The sequence below is a fragment of the Abrus precatorius genome, unplaced genomic scaffold (genome assembly GCF_003935025.1).
Source record: "Abrus precatorius isolate BTA unplaced genomic scaffold, Abrus_2018 Scaffold9, whole genome shotgun sequence".
NCBI classification, from domain to species: Eukaryota; Viridiplantae; Streptophyta; class Magnoliopsida; order Fabales; family Fabaceae; genus Abrus; species Abrus precatorius.
The window spans coordinates 24,924,176-24,944,593 of record NW_020874439.1 but is presented as its reverse complement, the minus strand read 5'-3'; the positions used below and the strand labels follow the sequence as shown (position 1 = coordinate 24,944,593).

The 20,418-nt window shown below is 31.6% G+C and overlaps 3 protein-coding genes across 4 annotated transcripts; all 3 read left to right on the top strand.

The window, feature by feature from the left end:
• Nucleotides 1-354: 354 nt before the first annotated feature.
• Nucleotides 355-7,258, top strand: LOC113849757 (ribonuclease 2). 2 transcript variants are annotated; one of them, XR_003502138.1, is made up of 10 exons: nt 425-784; nt 1,073-1,101; nt 1,638-1,711; nt 2,084-2,185; nt 2,298-2,301; nt 2,589-2,680; nt 3,222-3,383; nt 4,157-4,256; nt 4,640-5,448; nt 6,905-7,258. XR_003502138.1 is itself a non-coding variant. In XM_027479897.1 (9 exons), exons 1-9 carry the CDS (start codon nt 558-560, stop codon nt 6,949-6,951), a joined length of 837 nt encoding a protein of 278 aa, XP_027335698.1. In that variant the 5' UTR covers nt 355-557; the 3' UTR covers nt 6,952-7,258. The 2 variants fall into 2 exon arrangements, 1 of the variants encoding a protein (XP_027335698.1); XM_027479897.1 differs by lacking the exon at nt 4,640-5,448 and having other exon boundaries at nt 355-784.
• A 299-nt stretch (nt 7,259-7,557) lies between these two features.
• LOC113849756 (cytochrome b561 and DOMON domain-containing protein At3g07570-like) lies at nt 7,558-14,946 on the top strand. Its single transcript, XM_027479896.1, has 6 exons — nt 7,558-7,803; nt 7,897-8,302; nt 10,273-10,439; nt 10,795-11,200; nt 13,355-13,638; nt 14,659-14,946. Exons 1-6 carry the CDS (start codon nt 7,630-7,632, stop codon nt 14,887-14,889), a joined length of 1,668 nt encoding a protein of 555 aa, XP_027335697.1. The 5' UTR covers nt 7,558-7,629; the 3' UTR covers nt 14,890-14,946.
• A 1,987-nt stretch (nt 14,947-16,933) lies between these two features.
• On the top strand, nt 16,934-19,580 carry LOC113851090 (cytochrome b561 and DOMON domain-containing protein At3g07570). Its single transcript, XM_027481575.1, has 4 exons — nt 16,934-17,113; nt 17,741-18,143; nt 18,915-19,195; nt 19,287-19,580. The coding sequence occupies exons 1-4, from the start codon at nt 16,934-16,936 to the stop codon at nt 19,578-19,580; spliced, it is 1,158 nt and encodes a 385-aa protein (XP_027337376.1).
• The last annotated feature ends 838 nt before the right edge of the window (nt 19,581-20,418 follow it).

Genomic DNA, 20,418 nt, shown 5'->3' with positions numbered 1-20,418 from the left:
TTACTTATCTTTCTAATAATTCTTTAAAGTAGAATTTTGCTGTATTCTATATATATCCTCCTAATTCTTTTATTACTCTCTCCAATTTTTTTTCACATAAAAAATAACTACTGGCAATTTTCAAATTATTAAAACAATAGATATAACATAACGTAAGCAAAGGTTGAAATTATTGAAAAAAATGAGGGTTTAGTCTTTGAAAAACACTAAAATCAAACCTAACTACTATATTTATAACAACTTGTCTAAATGTCTAACGAATATCGGAATATGCTAGTATTTATAGCAAAAAAATTGCATATTTATCCAAAAATATATTTAAGCGAATAAACTTTGACAACGGGTCTAAAGAATATGCTAAGATTTTTGATTATGCGGATAATGATTGCAGTTTAATTTAGTACGTGCTTAGCTCGAGATCGATGCAATTAATTTCGAAATGTACTTTTGCAACTAACTTCTATCTTAATTTTCTCCATTCCCTTATTATTTATTGATTTTGCACTCTGCAAAGGCAAAAACGCCACACGCAATTGAAATCTGGATTGAACCCAACCATGCCTTCTTTCACTTCTCTTCCTCCGTGGCTATGCCTATGGCTGGTGCTGGCCGTGATTGTGTTCACGGCCACACCATCTCCGGCACGTGCCTCGGTGGTGGAGTTGGAAGGAGAAGGATTGAGGTCTCAGCGAGAGTTTGATTATTTCGTGTTGGCGTTGCAATGGCCTGGCACTTACTGTCATCGCACCAGCCATTGCTGTTCCTCTAATGCTTGCTGCAGAGGGTAATGATATAGCATTATGCTTCATTTTTTTCAATTATTGTTTTTATTTTTATATTTTGGAGCTCATTTTTACCAAGTTAATTTGATCGTGCTAGTCGGTGAACCTACTTGATTCTTAGGTTTAGTTATTTTATTCATACCTAAGTGGAATCTCATTTTTGTTGGTTGTCGTTGATTATGTGAATGAAGGATTCCGTAACTTTTTCCTGATCTTTTATCCTTGTAATGTGAAATGGATATTTTATATATATGACTATGAGACTGACATATTTGCGTTTCTGATTTCAGCTCCAATTCTCCAACAATTTTCACTATACGTGAGTATGAGGTTTCGGTTTTGCATGAGTTATTGTTGTTACGGTTGTCGAATGGTTATAATACCCACATTAAGTAAAATAAAATGTTCAATATGGTACTTAATCCTTGAGGTTCTCCTGCTTAATGCACTGGTCTTTTAGGTTGGGCACTCCTTATGTGTATAAGGCTTAAGAGATTCCTCCATGTTTATCATTAATTTTAAAACATGCCTCGGCTGTTCCGTGAGTTAATCTCTCCTCCTGAGTTGTGAAGCCATTGTCGGGTTCAGGAAAAAAGTATTTTAAAATTCTGCCTGATTGTTTTGAGCTCATTGAGAAGTTAGCTTAAAAGCTTGACTTTTCAGTTTTTATTTCCTTTCATCAATCCTTTTAACTCTCATTTCTTCCCATCTCAATTTTTGTTTTTAGACTGTTTTGTTTGTAGAAAATAAAATCTGTTTTGGCGTTAAAGGGTGTATTGATCTCCTTGCTGTCTTTTCTGAGTATGGAGATTCTTGGAACAAGTGGCTTAACATGTTCTATCTGCTGTATAATAGATGGACTCTGGGCTGACTATAATGATGGAACCTGGCCAGCCTGTTGCTCTGGGCCTAGTTTTAATCCCAAAGAGGTACAATTCCACAATCCACACCATTAATTTGCAAGCCATTCGATGACAAATCACATTTACTGGTTTTCATGCTGTGACTGAGAAATTTTGCAAAGAATGAAAGTGAATTACCTTCCACAGTTATACTGGAAATTTCTACTAATTCCTTTTTGTATTACTAGATAATTAATGAAAAAATATTAACAATTAATTGAAGAAAGCCAGAACACTTTTCTTTTTGCTGTTGAAAATGGCAATATATTTAATTTTTTCAATGGTTTTTGTTTGTAATTTGGTTGTATTACTGCTACTTTTTTTATACGAAATTTGTGTCTTCTATTAACTTACTTGCATTAGCTATCCATTTCTACTATTGTTTCATCTTCTGTGTAGATATCGACTTTGACTAATGCTTTAGAGCAATATTGGCCGTCATTGAGCTGTAGCTCGCCATCAACGTGCCATGGTGGGAAAGGTTCATTTTGGGCTCACGAGGTGGTCATTGGAAATTAATTAATTTCTTATTCAACCTTAAATTTTTATGGAATCTAACTTTCTTTTTTTCAATTGTTCTTCTGGAACTATATCATCCGGCACGCATTGGCAGTGGGGTAATAATCTTTTTTAGCTTTTGCTTGCTTACATGATTTAATGAGTTTGTTCATTACTTTGCTTGAGAGTAATAGTGATGTTTTCCTAAAATCCGGTACATGTGGTGGATAGAGTTGGTTCTATTCAGCAATTGGAAAAGAACGAAGTGTTCAAAATTTCAAATATATTTTTATTAGTTGCAGAATTTCTTATTGTTTATTTTATTTTTATATTTTGTTTGAGGCCAAATCTTATGGTTTTCTTGTACTAATATTCCAAATTTCTACTATTGCAATTTCACTTGCAGAGAAACATGGCACATGCTCTTATCCTGTGATTCGGAATGAATATGATTATTTCCTGACAACGCTGAATGTCTACTTCAAATATAATGTTACGGTAAGTTTGTAGGAGCGTAAATTTTTTTGTACCAGAAATTTTTTGTACCATGATACTTTATTTTTTTTACCATTATCTTGCCCTCTCCCACCACCCAAAGAAACTAATAAAACTGATTAGTCAACCTGTGATTCCCCCTCCAATTGACAAGATTTGTATGTTGATTGAGGAATTAGTTAACCTTTATTTTTCCTCCTGTTGATTAATGATTTAGTCAACTTGTAATTCATTTGGCTTTGCGAATATTCTTGATAGTGAAACTTTATAGGGATTCTAGGTTGGCCTGTGATAGCAGGTCTGCATTTAAGAGAGTTTATACTAAAATTTTGTTGTTAACTTGGCACACCATCTTATCTATTGAGGGCTTAAAAATCTTGCTGACGGGTTCTCAATCTTTGTAAAGTGCTAAATTGGTTTGGAGATAATTCTATTTTCTTACTGACTCCCAATTGTATTTGCAAAACCTTTGTAAAGACCTGATGCTTGCCCGCACATACATTGGGACATACTCTCATTATTGTGTTTTTCAACATTTTTACAGAGTGTTCTAAATGATGCTGGATATGTTCCGTCTAATACAGAGAAGTATCCCCTTGGAGGCATTATCTCTGCCATTGAGAATGCTTTTCATGCATCTCCTTTAATAGTTTGCTCAAAAGATTCTATTGAGGAACTTCGCCTATGCTTTTATAAGGACTTCAAGGTTTGAAATCTTCTCTACTCTAATATATTCAGCACATAGGAAACTAAAATATTTGCAGATATTTGTCTTTATTCTCTGTAGATGATTGACTTTATTTAGATATCAATTGACCTAATTAGTTCAGCCTGCTGTAGCTGGTATTTTCAACTATTGTACTTTCTGGTCAGATCAGAGTTGAAATAATACTGCGTAAGACCTATACGTATTATGTAATAATCGAGAATTTGAGATAACTGAGATGTTCTAGACCTGTATGACTGTGGCATTTGACTTGAAATCTATAAATAGTTTGGGAATTTGGTTTATTTTTGGAAAATGAAGGAATACCCCACTGGTTTTTCATGGACATTATGAGAGAATCCTAACTGGTATAGCAAATTTGGTTTAAATTGCATTGCCAATTGCTTCAACCTTGATGTGGTACCATTCCCTATTAAAAGAATAAAAAATAAAAGACAGAAGTAGAAAAAAGACAAAACAAACGAAAATCTGCAGAGACATCCCAATCATTGATTCACACATGTTTGCGTCTCTCATATTTTGATAATGAAAGAAGAAAAATTACAAATTTTAAACATATATAAAAGAGAAGAAATGTTGTTGATATGAAAATAGAATTATAAGCAATAAGATGGAATATCCATATGTTTTCAAGGGCATCGTGAGTGAATCCCCACAGCCTTGTGCTTTAGAATGCTATATTAGTTCTATGATTTCACGGCATCCTATTTATTTGGCCATTATTACTCTTGAATATTGTCTGTTGTTTGCAGCCACGAGATTGCGCTGTTGGACCTAACATTAAAATTGACATGGTTACTTCAAAAGGATCTTGTCCCAAATATGTTCGCTTGCCTGAACTCGTATCAGCACGTAAGTTCACTACTGTTTCATCTTTATGCCAGTATAGCTGTATTGCTGTTTCAGTTGCTCTTGACCACCAAACTAACTTGCTAAAAGTTACATATTAGTGAACGATGGATTAAGGAAGAAGTAAGAAACTGGTCTGTAGTCCATTCTAGTTAGCATATAATGAAGGATATTTTAGAAACGTTAAAATAGTCTTGAACTTTGTGGGTAAATCTGAAACTGGTTGACCGTAGGCATGGGGTTTGTTTAGATTAATTTAATATTGATTAACTACTGAGTATTGACATTTGATAAACAATAGGTGGTTGCAGATTGATTTATTCATATGGCTGTGTCTTATTATTTATTTATTTAATTGCTAGTAGCATGTACGCTTCAACATGCAGATTGTGAACTGATTTATACATATGGCTCCTTTGTTATTTTGGATCATCTAAGCAAGAAGCTTGATATCACTTTTCCACCAACATTCTACTGTGTGTTATAATGAGAAAGAAAACATTTTTTGCCTTTGTATGACAGAAGAAATTTCATTAAAGGGATAAAAAAAAAATACAACTAGGGTTGTGAATGCGATACTGATAAGAAATCCTGCAAATAAGGCTCAATTCACCATGTAGTGAACTAAATATAAAACAAGGCTTCCCAATCTTTGCAAATCCGGGATATTGACAACCTTGAAGCAGTCCTGGGTATAAAACCACTAAGTTGCCAAAAAACTGTGTGGGGATAAAAATATTACTTTAAAACAAGTTTGTCTCTCTCCAACTGTGCCAGGATCCTTACCCTCTCTAGTAGATCACCTGGCTGAAAATAACTAGCAGAATGGGGAATTTTTTTTTGTTGGTGTAATATCATTATGGAGGTTTGAACGTATGACATCCGCAAACTACTCTAATCCCTCACCACTAGCTCAATCATAGTGGCTTTGAGTGTGAATCTCAGTGCTGAGGAGGATGCCTATGGTAAATGGTAAACAGGTGCCCAGAAGTGGGGTTTTTTGCCTGTGTAGGGTTAAATCAAAGACATTTTATCCGTATGGGGTTGTTTGACGAAAAATTCCCTGGCTAGGGTGATTTGTGAGTGTCGTAAAAAATGTTGGCGACACATGATCAAGTATCAGCTGAAAGAATGCCGACAAGTGCCAGACCCGACTTCTGAGAGCGGTTACTTTCAAACCGCTCTCTTAAATGAGGTTAGTAAAAATTTATATTTATAGTGATTTTGTTATGCATGTAAAAAATAGGAATATAGAAAAATAGAAAAATAGGAAAATAAAAAAATAGTTGAATTAAAATATATAATTTTCTTGTTACTTATGTAAAAAATAATTAAATAAGAAATATAAAAGAATTAAATTGAATAAATATATGAGAAAAAATTATGTGTGATTATTATTATAAGGTTAATAAAATATAAAATTATGAATAACAAAATAAAATTGAAATAATAAGAATGAAAAACATTAATTAATAAATTTATATTATAAGAATCTGCAGTTGTTAAATTTGTAATAATATTTCAACAAATGTTATGTCACATAAATAAGAAATAGTAAATAAATTAAAATTGTGAAAGATTAAAATATAGTTATGCATCAAATAATTATAAATTAGATTAATTAAAAAAAATTAGAGTCAAATATACGGAATTAAGTGAAATAAAGATGAATATATAAGCAATGTAAGTTAAATAAAATTGAAAATATTATTTTAAAATATAAATGACTGAAAATAAAAATATTAAATCAATATTAATTTAGACATTTGAATATTTTAAAAAGTTTGTAGTTATTTAAATGATTTTAATCAATAATAATAAATTAAAATTTTATGCATGTAAAAAACAAAAAAAAGGGAAAGAGAAAAATAGGAAAATAATCAAAAGTCCATTTTAGAGAGCGGTTCGAATTGAACCGCTCTCAAAAGTCCATTGAAGAGAGCAGTTCAATTCGAACCGCTCTCAAAAGTCATTTAAGAGAGCAGTTCAATTCGAACCGCTTTCAGAAATCGGGTCTGCCACCTGTGTTGGCATTCTTTCAGCCGATACTTGATCATGTGTCGCTAACATTTTTTACAACACTCACAAATCACCCTAGCCAGGAAATTTTTCGTCAAACAACCCCATACGAATAAAATGTCTTTGATTTAACCCTACACAGGCAAAAAAAAACCCAGAAGTGTAAGGGGACAAACAATTGATATGTCAAACAGGAGATTCCTATATCGATGCATCTTATAGATGTCTGGGATACTGAGATGGTGTTTAACTTAGTTGCTACATAAATTTACCTTAAATTCAAAATCATATTGTGGAAAATAGATCGATTATAGGTGATTGGTAAGGGGATCTTTCCTTTAGCAGGAGGAGCAGCTGGTGACTTGGCTTCAGTCTAGGTAGTCCGTAGTTGGTAGTATGCTGCTATTTTATGGCTGTCTATTTTACTGCTTATTGTTAAGTTTCTTAGTTGATGAAATTTCTGTTTTTTTTTTTTTTTTTTTGTCAACTCTTTGGTTTGACCATAGTTTTTAATATGATTTTTTAAATTTTTTTTGAATTTCGCCCAACATTGTGTGAAACAATAATCATTACGTTGGATTAGAAGAATCGATTGCAATTTATCAATTTAATAATCATCTCTGCATCTGTAGGGCATGATGGACTTCAAAGGCGGGTCTTTGATGACGCAGCTCTTTAAGGTGATGGCACTGTACCTTTTGTAAATTTAACCTTGCGATTGGACAAAGCCACATGAATAAATTTGTTTGGATGCTGTACCATTTATCAATTGGAGACACACATGTAAGTGAAGAAGACATTTGGGTTGAAATCTAGACCTGCTAAAGTTTATCCAGAAAACTGAAGTGATGTATTTGTGGGTTTTATCATTTTCCTTATTATTGAAGGAATGTACAACTGTATAATGGATATGTTGTATCATAAGGAATTGCGAGTATATATTTTTCCTTAATATCATCATTATATACTATGCCTACATCTCCGCTCGTTACATATATTTGCCTTACGTATTGTCTTTAATTAATTAGGTACGTGAAACACTACGAGTACAACTTCAGTCATTAGCAAAAAATCGGCATTTGTGTTATACAGTTTACCCTTTTTTTTTTCAATCTTTGATGTACTTCAATCTTCGTTTTTTTAATCAGTGATCATAATTGAGAATGCCCCCCCTGCACCATGTTAGTTACAATATGACAATCATTGCATCGTTTTCTTTTTGCCCTTTTCAGCTTCAATAAGAATAGTAAGTCCAGTTTCACTAAGAACAGTAAGACTACTAAACATCCAATAAATCTTTCTCGTGCTTATCACATTTTTCAAACTGACACATCCACACCACTAATAATAGAGACAAATGAAGGCATCTCTAAGACTTCTCTTCATAATTGCTTTTCTTGGTCCTTTCTTCCTGGCAAGCCCAGAAGCCGACTCGTGTACCAGCACTCTAAACCTCAAAGTTCCTGTCCCCTTTGATACAACAGATCTTCACTGTCTTTCTGTATGGGATGCTCAAGGATTCATCCTCAGAGTAAGCGCACCATATTTCAATTTCATCACATATATGTTCTTATTCCAACAGCACCTTGTATACTAATTATATGCGTGAATTTTGCATTTGCAGTATGTTCAGACCTCCGCAAACATTTGGAGCTTCATTCTCTCAACCCCAGACACAAATTCTTACATAGCTATGGGGTTCTCAGTTAGCGGTGGCATGGTGGGTTCAAGTGCCATGGTAGGGTGGGTGGCATCTAGAGGAGCCAGTGGAGGGATAAAGCAGTATTATCTTGGTGGGATTACACCAAATCAGGTGGTTCCTGATAAAGGTAACCTGCAGGTTATAGCCAATTCAACCTTCATCACTTTACAGTCCTCTCGACTGTATATGGTGTTTCAGTTAGAAACTACCGAACCTTTGTCCTGGCTGATATTTGCGACTGGATCCACTGGTTTATTCCCCGCACCCCCAAGTTATACACTCACAAAACACCTAGACAAGGTTTCCACAAGAATAGACTACTCAAAAGGTTAGCACAAATTTACTATTTTAGCTGCGGTTTCTTGAATTCACCTCCTTCTTAATAGTCATAAAAATGATTGTAATTCGCTATTTAAAGGACAGACAATTGGATAATTAATTGGCTATGAAGATGAAAACAGTTGTGACTATTTTCATTACAACTGGGTGAATTATAACTAAGCTATAGTTTGGCTTTTTTGTAAACCAAAAACAGAAAAGAGTAGCTTGAGCAACGAAGTTAACTAGCACTGATAGAATATCTGTTTTTCTTTTCTTGCTTTCAATTCTCTATAATGCAAGGTAAACATAAAAATGATTAGTGGCTAATGGTCAAGTACACATCATTATAGGTCATTATGTCTGTGGTTGAATATTGACGGCTTACTATTAAGAATTCATTCACCTAGATAATTTTTTGGTTGTGCATGTACAAAGAGGGTGAGGTGTTTTTATCAAAAATAATAAAATCCAAAAGAACAAGCAGAGAAGGATGAATAGTGAATGGACCTACTGTTCACAAGGGATCCTTGTAGATTTTACATCCCAATGCGCACGCATAATTTGAACTGCACAAACACAGAGAACAAGTTAAAAGTTAAAACAGAACCAACGCACTTCCACTTCTTTAAACTGAGTTGTCTTTTCGGGACTGTGACACGGAGAGAGGAAAAACAGCCGACAACCGGTTTGGGTAACATTACTCTTTAGTCTAAGATAGATTCCGAGCATACTTTTTTGTAATGTTCTGACTTCGAAGTTATTGAATAACAACCGGATCGAGTTCGTTTGAAGCAACCTGATTCTGGAACAGGGCCTGCTCTAGCTTAGGGTCCCACTTTTATGGGGTCTATATATACTGAAACCTTTAGTTTCAGTATTTATTTTTAGAATTTAAAATATTATAAATATAGAAATCAAATCACTACTTAAAGTATTATGTTTTATCAAATACAGAAGTAACTTTGAAAATATTATTAACTATTTCTTTATAGTAATTTCAATAAAAGAAATTTTCAAAATTAAAACAAAAATTTAATTTACATTTAATTACATTTTCAGAAATATTAAATGATTATCCTATTCTATTAATCAAAATATATTTAATTTATAAACTTAATTATATAAGGTTAATAGCTGACTTTATATCATAAAATGCTCTCGTTAGACCAAGTTAAAGGCCATCTTCATAATACCAAAAAATAGCGTACATGATACTTGCTTCGAGGTAATTTAGCTCCCCTAAGAAGATTTAGATTATAACAATGATAGCATCCATTAATAAATTATCATGCAGTTTAATTAAAAAAAATCATATCATCATTCTATATGACTGATCAGAAAAGGACACTAATTATTGTTATCATCTTCGGCCACTTCTAATGCAGGGGAATGAAATAGGATTTATTTATTTGTTCAAGAGCTTTACACACGTACATATGTACGGCGCTGCGGGTATACCAATTTAATTAGGATTGTTCTCAAACTAAAACACTTAAATAATTTATGATATAAACTTCAAACTTTTGGGTACACTTAGGTTACTGACCCAAGAGAAGAAAAAAAAAGTCGAACAATTAGTGAATTAGGGTTGACATCTTTAAGAAGGGGGGGGGGGGGGTTTCTAAATTTGAAATCTCAAATTAAATGCTCTAATATCAGATACTAGTGGTTTATCTAAATTAAAGGATACCTATTAAATTCTTTTATTGTGCATGAAAGGATATATACTAATGGTTTAAGTTAGCCTGCCTTCCACCTAATCTACTTAATCGAACATGGCCAAGATTATTGATACACTGCAAACAATACCATTGCTAGTAACAATCATTCCCTTTCCTTTATTAATCAAATAACAATACGTCTTTCTTAATTTAAAAAATCTCACAATACGTTTGCAAACACACAAGCATAAACAATAGAGAGAAATGAAGGCATCTGTAGCAGTCCTCATCTTCACAATTTCTTTCCATGCTTCAGCCAACATTGGAAGTTCACAAGGGGATGGAAGTTCTTCTCAAGGAGGTGGAACTAGTTCACAAGCAGATTCCTGTGGCTCCAACTTAAACCTCAGTGTTCCTCTCCTCTTCGACACAGCCAATCTCATTTGTCTTCCTGTTTGGAATGCACAAGGATACATCCTTAGAGTAAGTGCACTCTCCTTGAACTTAACCAGTTTTATTCATTAACATTTCTAACATCAACCCTTGCAGGATCACAATAGCATGAATTATAACTTTGTTATTCTTTGGATCCCATTTCAAGATTAACGACGCATTTAAATGACAATTTAATTAAACGCTTGTTTTTCTAATCAAAGTAACTTATTTATAAATTTGATCATATGAAACTCATTAAAAAATGATCATATGTCACTATATAAGTTCAAATAAGCTTTCGAAATGTTCCCTAAGTTAAAACCAGAGTTTAATTATGACCCCCTTATCATATATTAACATCAAACGAACTAACCGTATATATATCCATAAAATAACAATGCAGTATTCTCAAACTTCTCCAAACATATGGAGCTTCATTCTCTCAGCACCAAATCCAAATTCTTACATAGCAATGGGGTTCTCTCCCAATGGAGGCATGGTGGGTTCAAGTGCCATAGTGGGGTGGATCTCATCCAGTGGAGCTGGTGGAGGCATGAAGCAGTATTATCTAGCAGGAGCCACACCAAACCAAGTAGTGCCAGATAGAGGAAACTTACAAGTTCTCACAAAGTCAACGTTGATTACATCACAGTCCTCACGTTTGTACATGGCCTTTCAGCTACAAACCAACCACCCTCTGTCTCGCTTGATTTATGCCTTTGGTCCTAACGGTATCTTCCCCTCCGCACCGAGTTTTTCATTAACACAGCATCAGGACAAAGTTTCCATTACGTTGAATTACGCTACAGGTTTGTCAAATGAACCCATGCATATATGTACATGTGTGCGTGTTTCACCTTTTATCTGTGCTAAATAATTCGGTATAATTATCTAGGAAAAAAAAATAAATGAGAGGAAAAATTTTATTTAAATTTTTACCTTTGCTTTTAGACTATTAAAAAATAATTTTATTAATTAGAAATATTTTAAAAATTTGTTTTTTAATAAATAAGAACAATTTATTATAAATAATTAAATATGTTCTAATTAAAAAAGTCTCTCCTCTTATGATTTAATTTATCTAAAATGAATAGTTGTAATTGTTTACAATTAATATAATAAATTATGTAATCATTTAAATATTGGTAGGTAATTTTTCAATCAATAATTATAACTTCTTATTTTAATCTATAAAGTAAATTGTTCACCTTAAATTTAAAAGATGGTGTATTACACTTTAATTTTTTCAAACAAGAAAAAGATAATAAAGCAACAATCTTCTATATAAAGTTATAACAGAAAGTTACTAGGTTAGCATCATTGTTTTTACTTTGGAGAGTTTAGTTTATGTGAATGTCTTGTTTTTTTTTTCCATTGTCTGTATTAATTTTTTAGTTCTACATGAATTTATTTTTTTATAAAATAAACAAAAAAAAGTGAATCTTTTCATTAAAATTTATTTCATGACTTCTTATCCTTTCTTAATATTTAATAACACTTTTTTTAATAATTCATAAACTGATTCTATACATAATAATGTTAAAAAATATATATCATTACTCACCTATATATCTTACTGTGTATTTAAAATAATAAGTATTGAATGCAAAACTTTAATATCTATGATGAACTGAAAAAAATATTTATATTCAAATGAATGAATATTAAAGAAACATAATTTAAATCATAATTAACTTAATCATATTATATATCGTTAATTGATTAAATTATTCAACACTAAATTGATAAAATATTCCTTTAAGACCAACAATAATGTTTCAAACAATATTAAATGGACAAACCTTACTATCGATTGAAAAATTGTTAAATAAAATATAATAATTATATATGCTGAAAACTTGAAAGATAATAATGATTACACTAATTTTTAATATATTATTATTATTGAAAACTTCATCTTAAAATTTGCTAAATTTACACAAGCGTTCGCCTAGCCCTAAATTTGTGTAAAGATATAAATATTCATTTTCAACGAAGGACTGGTTTGTTGGGCGTGGAATATACTCTCAAAACTCTCCTACTACTCTTTAGTGAGAGAGAAAAAGACATGAAATAAGTAAATCCGACTAATCAGATATGAAAAATAGACATCTATTTAAAGGTATACTCGACTAGAGAAAGTTGAAGCCCTATGGAGTAGGTGATTGCTTTGCGATTCTATCTGCATGACAAAGGGACAATGAAAAACAAGAGATTTCGAAAGCAAGTTGTCCAATGAGGATTATTCTATTGTTGACCTTTTGGTTTTGTTGATTTTGGCACATGATCATATGACCAAACATATGGCCCATGCTCACTATCAAAACTAGACCTGGGCAGTGGTTTGTGGTTGTTGAGAGGACATTCTTTTCTCATCTTTATGCTAGTAAGAATAATTAAGTTGAAATGTAAAATCTGACTCGACCCTCTACCAAACCAAACCCACATGTTATAGTTTTTTTTCTCTCTCTCTTTTATTTAAGTAAATGTTCTTTATTAAATAATGTGGCAGTTTAAGTCAACTTACGAATTAAGTCATAAAAATTTACAGTGATTATAAAATTATGTAAGTATTAGAAAATCTCTAATACGGTAGCTACAATAATCATATCATAGTAATTTTCTAAGTTGGTTAATGATTAAGAACTGCTGCATAAGAAAATTTCCAATATGATAGTTCTTGTGATGTGTGATACAATTTTATTGTGTGTTTGAATATATATTCACGTTGATGCAAAAACTACACTATGTAACATGTCATACATACGTATTTTATTAATGAAACGCAATTTCTAACACACGCTTAGTCATTCCCAGTGTAATATTGAACTTGGCCTAAGGCATGACATTTTGTTCTACATGTGGATATTCATCATGAATATATATAGTAGTCGTATTTATAATTCTAATTATAATTTTGGAGGGCATTCATAAGGTTTGTTTATGATTTTTTTTTTAAACAGGTTCAGGTGCATTAGAAAACCCAAGCATGAACCTGAAAAAAATCCATGGAGTGTTGAATATTTTGGGATGGGGCATCTTAATCATAATGGGAGCAATAGTTGCTCGCTACTTCAAGGAATGGGATCCATTTTGGTTTTATTTTCATGCTTCAGTTCAATCCTTGGGTTTTGTTCTCGGAGTAATTGGTGTAATTACTGGGTTTGTCTTGAATAATCAACTTCATATTGATGTTAGTCTTCACAAGGCTCTAGGAATCATCATTCTCGTTCTTGGTTGCCTCCAGGTATTTTTCTAACCTTTAATTTGATCATTTTGCGCTTTATCCAAAACACGTTTTCATATACCCTATCTTTTGATGTATATATGATACGTAGTAAAATAACATCGATAATGTATACCTAAAATTAGTATATGATCGGCTGAATTGGTTCTTGATACTAAAAGTAGTATCAAATTAATTATTGAAAATTTGTACCAAAAAAAAAATTGAGCATTAAAATTGACATCATTGATCAATTTAATCTTTCAACACCACAAAAAAATATTTCCTTGACTTTATAGTGTTTGTCTAGTTTGATATGCGTCATGAGTCAAATCAATTGATATATATTGTAATGTTGAGTAGATCTGTGTATTTGGGCTCAAATTTGTGGGTGAGTCCGTTTAACTTGCGGATCGAGTGGGCTAACACTAATAAAAAAAATGTTTGTTTGAACGCAAGTCTTAATTTTTTTGTCTCATTTCGTTTAATTCCCTCATCAATTTTATTTAAAAAAAAATATTTTTTAATATAATTTTCCTATAAAATTTTACAAAGTTGATTTACATTTAAATTAACAGTTTAATTATTTAACATCATATTTTATAAAAAATTATTAAATGATATAAATATTTAACTATATATATATATATATATATTTATTTATTTTTTTAAGTTTCTCTTTTTCTTTTTTATATTATTTTTAGCTAAACAAGTCGGGCCAGTAACCTGAAACCCAAAATGAGGCAGTCGAAGACTGCCAATTTCTTGAACCGTTAATTTTGCGTGCCAATCTTGTCCAGTCCATTTAAAGACCTGACCCATATACTCATTTTTAATCTTAAATATAATTAAATAGATGGACTAAAGTAACTTATGTTTCTTAAAATTAGAGGCTAAATTTATTTCTCACAATTTTAGAACTTAAATTGACCGATGAATTGGTAAAAATAATCGAACTCCTATATAATAACTTTTAGGTACTGTTTATCGAGAGCAACCTAGTTTGTTAATGTCTTTAATTTGGTGTATTTGGTATTGTAGATAATGGCTTTACTTGGTCGACCAAAGAAGGAATCAAAAGAGAGAAAGTATTGGAATTTATACCATCATAGCATGGGGAGAATTTTGATTATATTAGCCATAGCTAACATTTTCTACGGAATCCAATTAGGAAAGGAAGGAAGGGGTTGGAATATAGGTTATGGAATTGTTCTTGCCATATTACTCTCCATCGCTGTTATTTTTGAGACTAGACTGTGCAGTACAGACTAAATTCTTTCCCTTATAGAAATTGTTTTGTTTCATCTCTGCTTTTTATTTTTGGAAGCTCTTCAATTTTATTTGTAAACTTATTGTGCCACAAAGGATTGGAAATGAATTAATTTTATATTAAACATATATCTTAATTATGCCTCTTTCCTTTGAAGACAAGGCTTCAACAAATTGTTTTGTTTTTGTCTCCTTTATGCCACTTCACAATCATTAAGCATGTGTCCTGATACATGTTGAAATTGATGTGAAACAATAAACGCAAAAGAGAAAAATAAGATATTTCTAGCCATATACAAGTACTAAAAATGAAAAGAATGAAACAACCATTATCAAGTTAATGGGAATCCTCATGGAAATGTAATAAAAATGCGAATTAATACTCTGGTTACATATTCTTTCACATCAAACTCATGTTCTATGCTAAATGAACATGAACTCACTTATGGGACAATAGTTTTGACGATGAAGAGAATGAGATCATGCCTATCATAAAATAAGTGCAAAGAAGTGTGAAGCAAATAGTGGATAGTAATTTTCTTGTCAATTCGACCATGGTATTCAGTAAGCAGCACTTTGGTCAAGAAAACTGCATGAATCTATATTTTAAAGTACCATATCTAGCCCACTTGTGATTTGGGCACACACTGCCATTCATGATTTTGGTAATTACATCTAACCCATTATAGTTTCCCTAATCTTTATGATCAAGATTCACATGAAGCAGGGAATGTCTGGAGAACAAAAGAGAATCAAACACTGAAGAGCTGATCCTGAGAAAATGAAACTTAGTAAGACACGTTATATTGGATCAAATGTGCATAGAAAAAGTTTTATCGAAATATTGGAAAGAATTGTATCCAACTCAGTAATCTTGTTATATTGAAAAAGATTACTCTTACTAACAGTTTAGAGATATATTTGATGCATGTTTGCATACAAAAATAGAAAGACAGGTAAATGACATATTGAGAGAAGTAGCCAAAGAAAGAAGTGGAGAGAGCATAAGCAATTCAGTTAATAAGTAACAAGCCCTGTCTACGTATTTGAAATTTTTGCTGACCATCAAGTGCTTGAATTATCTGATGCAGGATTGTTCTAACTTAAACGATAGTTTTGAATACAAGCAAGAGGGATTTTTCTCATTAGATATTCGAAAGAAGAATTTTTTTTGGTAACGAAAACCTGTGGTACAAACAAGAAAAAAATTGCCATTTTTTACAATTACATGGCAAAACATTCCAGGCTGATCCTGTCACTGTGAAACCAAAGCTTTTGTTTCAGGATTGTCTTTTTGGCAGAAAATTGTGGCATTTTAATTAACGTCATAAGATTAAGTTAAAATTTTCACTGCTTTGTAAATAACTTACCAATAAAGAATTGTCAGTAAAAATTAAAATCCAAACATTTTTGTTGAAGTAGTTAAATGTAACATGTTAGATAAATTATAATCAACTTATATTTTAGAACATATCAGTTTCAAACATTGTTCCTATATTCTTTTTACATCATATTTTCTGCACAATACAATTAGTTCGTATGCAAAATTCACATAGCTATGGATCTTCCATGCAAAAATTATGAATGAGTCACACTATTATACATAAAGATAATTAAAATTATGTAAAAATATTATTAAAAAAGTGATATACAAAAGTCAAAACTATTATTTTATATCAATTCAACGGCAGAAATTCAAGTCACATTGATTCAGGTCTCTCTGGCTTATGTTTCCTTAATATTTTTACTTAATTAACATACAGTGAAGTAGTTTGCTAGCAGACATTAGTTACAACAGAGTAACTTTCTTTTAACTCATAAGTGCTAATATTTTTTTATTAATTTTCTAGAAGGAAACATCGTACGCAGTTTGTTGGGTTGGCCATGTTCTTTTCTATCCGGCAATGCCAATTGCCAAAACCAGCACGTTAATTCCAAGGATAATTAAACATTAATTATTTTTCTCTATAAAACTGAAGATAATTAATTGTACTTCTTATCTAGCTACTTGCACTATCTTTAGATTTCATCGCTTTCCACACAAAAAATGAAGCTAACGCACCTTTGCCGAATAGTGTTGCTCATTATCCTCTATAGTTCTTCAACACTTGCAACTTCTCAAGATTCGTGTGCCTCTAATTTGGTGCAACTTCAACAACCTATTCCTTTTGATACCACTTCACTTCTGTGCAGTTCTGTTTGGGGCACTCACAATTTCATCCTTAGAGTATGCGTGTGTGTGTGGTTTTTTTTTTTTTTTTTTTTGTGTATGATAGCTTAAGTGCACTTTGAAAAAACTCTGTATTTCATCAAATGGGCAATCCAATGCATGTGGTTCTTGTCTAGTTAAAGAGGATAAATTTAAGTAATCTTAAGTAGAGATTATTTTTACGCTCAATATTGTGGTTAATTCCATCTTTTAAAACTGAGTTCAAGTATATACAAATAGTTTTTTTTATTAAAAAAATGAAATATACCACATATTTGACTTCTTGGACGAATAACTTGAAAAAAGCTGTCTAATATGCTGCAACGAATAATTTATTGAAATAACTTTAAAAAAAATAAAATTATGAAAGTAGCAACTTAACTGTTGCACATGGTTAAGGATTGCCCACAAAAACTGTATTTCACTGTCTTGATGAAAAAAAAAATGCAATTAACTCCTCTAAAAGACAGAATAAAAATTTCCAAAATCCATAGCATGTATTTTGTGAAGTACGTACACTTCACACTAATTTGATCATTTGATTTATAAGCTGAATTATAATGTGTTAATGAAGAACTAATTAACTGATTGTTTCTGACTATTGATTATTAATAATATTATTATCATTATGTGAATGGCGAACAGTATGCTAAGGCTTCATCAGATGTGTGGAGCTTTATATTGTCATTCCCTTCCAACATAAATGCTTATGCGGCTATTGGGTTCTCCAAAGATGGAGGCATGAAGGGTTCTTCTGCAATTGTGGGGTGGATGCCTTCACCAGGTGCTGGGGGCATGAAAATGTATGATCTGAAGGGAACATCACAAGACCAAGTGATTCCAGATGAAGGTGACCTTTATGTCATGAATGCATCACTTGTTCCAGCTGCTACTTCACTAGTGTACATGATCTTCCAATTGAAAACCACCCAACCTTCTACTCATCTCTTATTTGCCATTGGACCCAACGGTCAATATCCTGATGATCCACACTATGCCTTGGACAAACATAGAGATGAGATATCCATCACTATAGATTATTCAAAAGGTTAGTGGAGCAAGTTTTAATTAGTTTGTTCATAATATATAGTTAAGCGTTACACCATATATGCAGAAATGTTTAAATCTGCAGGTTTTAGCATATTTACAAAAGGTTTAAATAGTTATTTACAGTTTAAAAATTATAAATGGTTGCTTAAATAATCAGTTATTAATTCCAAACACACCCTAAAGTTTGAAGCTCACTTTTTTTTTATCAGACCTGAATATATAATTTAACTATGTAATCCTCTTATTTATATATATTTTTTAACTTATTATTAATTCACTAACGTAGGACTTATTATTTTTTAAACTTTTTCAATTGTGTCATTGTAAGAATATTCAGTGAGGGACCTCATTTATAGTTTTTGAACTTCAAGAACCTGTTTGAAAATTTATAATAAATAAAGACTAATTAATTAATTAATTAATTTGATTATGTTCAAAGGGGGAGATCCTATATTATACAGGGAGAGCACTTATGGACTTGGTGCAATTGGGAAGTTGGAATTGTTAATTACAAATTGAACGACCGGCCATATATGATTAATTATCTCTCTATATCTGTTTAGGATAAAACTTGCATAAAAATTTTATATTCTTTTCATGAGGCTATCGAATCAAATTAAAACAAATAATTTCCATTAAAACTTTGTTGCTGAATTAAACAAAATAAAATAAAATCACAAGTTATTTATTTAATAAGTTTATTTCATTAATTTATCCTGTGACATCATGTGTAACGTGATTGAATCTGAACCGAGTAATTTTGCAACAGGAACAATTAGTGAAATTTCTAACCTAAAACTTCGAAGAAGCCATGGTGTTCTGAACATTGCGGGATTGAGCATTCTAATGATGATAGGATCCATAATTGCTCGCTACTTCAAGCAATGGGACCCCATTTGGTTTTATTTACATGCTTCCATTCAAGCATTCGGCTTTGTTGCCGGCGTAATTGGAATTTTTTGTGGCTTGGCCTTATCTAAGAAACTCAATGCCAAAGTGACTCTTCACAAAAATATAGCAATCTTCATCATCGTCCTTGGATTCCTCCAGGTTAATTTGTCTTTAGAACGACTATTTTTACAGCTTGTAATTTGATAACAGTATATTAATTTTCACTAATGCTTATGATTTGATTTCATAGGTATTAGCCATAATATTACGTCCAGGACCGGAATCGAAGATACGGAAGTACTGGAATTGGTATCATCATAATGTGGGGAGGATTTTGATTATATTTGCAGTGATTAATAGCTTTTATGGACTCCATTTAGGAGGGGAAGGATCAAAGTGGTTTCTTGCATATGGGGTTACTCTATCAATCTTAGTTACTATTGCTGTCATTATGGAGATAAGAATGCGGATTATTGCAAGAAAAGATACTCATCAGTCCAGAAAGACTTCATCATTTCCTCAATCCATGGAGTTGGCTTATTAACATATTAATTTTAGTTTTAACCCAAAATCATTTGTAATTTCTAATATAATCAGTTCCAGCTATGAAGTATTTGCAACACTTACCACATGCATCTAATACAAGTTTACAAGTTTTCAATCTTGAATAATGCAGCTCCATATATATTTGCAATAGGATAAACTTATTGTGAAGTTTGTAGAATAAAGAAATCATCTATGGTTGCTGAATGGTCCCAATAGATGAATAGAAGATAAAAAATAATAATAATAACATCTAATTTATGAGTTTGACTATATGGGTGAGACCCAAAATAGATGTATTTTTATTTTTATTTTGATTAAACCATTCAACAACTGAAAAGTCTTTTTAACTTGAGCTTTGTGAAGAAAAAGAAGAAAAAAAGAAGCACATATATACATACAATAAAAAATCACTTTTTTAATAATTTTTTTTCTTGTTTGGATAAAAGTTATTTGTAAATTTTAAATTTGTTTATGGAACAATATTCTTTATTTCGTTTTTCTATTGTGGTCCCCCCCTCCCCCCTTTTTTGCCAAACAAAGACAAGTATTTAGAGGTTACATTATATTAGATAAGTTGGATACTAACACATTATGTTTGAAAAATAACACAGTCATATATAAACACTAACTACAATAAGTTTATAATTGATATTTATCACGCACGGAATTAAACCCGACAAAGAAAATTTTATACTTTGGGGGGACCACTTGCATTTCCAATTTATAGACAATTATTCAAATGAAAATGTTTGATATTGTAAGAAAATAAAAGTATATGCATCCTTAATATAAATTAAATTCACATGCTTCAAATAAAAATAAAGTACCTCTCTATG

Bases quoted from the DNA above. Each gene is read 5' to 3' on its own strand.
- LOC113849757 (XM_027479897.1), top strand. From the start codon at position 558: ATGCCTTCTTTCACTTCTCTTCCTCCGTGGCTATGCCTATGGCTGGTG. The intron at 1,102-1,637 runs GTGAGTATGAGG...GCTGTATAATAG, and splicing joins TCCAACAATTTTCACTATAC to ATGGACTCTGGGCTGACTAT. The intron at 1,712-2,083 runs GTACAATTCCAC...TCTTCTGTGTAG, and splicing joins CTAGTTTTAATCCCAAAGAG to ATATCGACTTTGACTAATGC.
- LOC113849756 (XM_027479896.1), top strand. From the start codon at position 7,630: ATGAAGGCATCTCTAAGACTTCTCTTCATAATTGCTTTTCTTGGTCCT. The intron at 7,804-7,896 runs GTAAGCGCACCA...TTGCATTTGCAG, and splicing joins CTCAAGGATTCATCCTCAGA to TATGTTCAGACCTCCGCAAA. The intron at 8,303-10,272 runs GTTAGCACAAAT...TCCATGCTTCAG, and splicing joins AAGAATAGACTACTCAAAAG to CCAACATTGGAAGTTCACAA.
- LOC113851090 (XM_027481575.1), top strand. From the start codon at position 16,934: ATGAAGCTAACGCACCTTTGCCGAATAGTGTTGCTCATTATCCTCTAT. The intron at 17,114-17,740 runs GTATGCGTGTGT...AATGGCGAACAG, and splicing joins CTCACAATTTCATCCTTAGA to TATGCTAAGGCTTCATCAGA. The intron at 19,196-19,286 runs GTTAATTTGTCT...TTGATTTCATAG, and splicing joins TCGTCCTTGGATTCCTCCAG to GTATTAGCCATAATATTACG.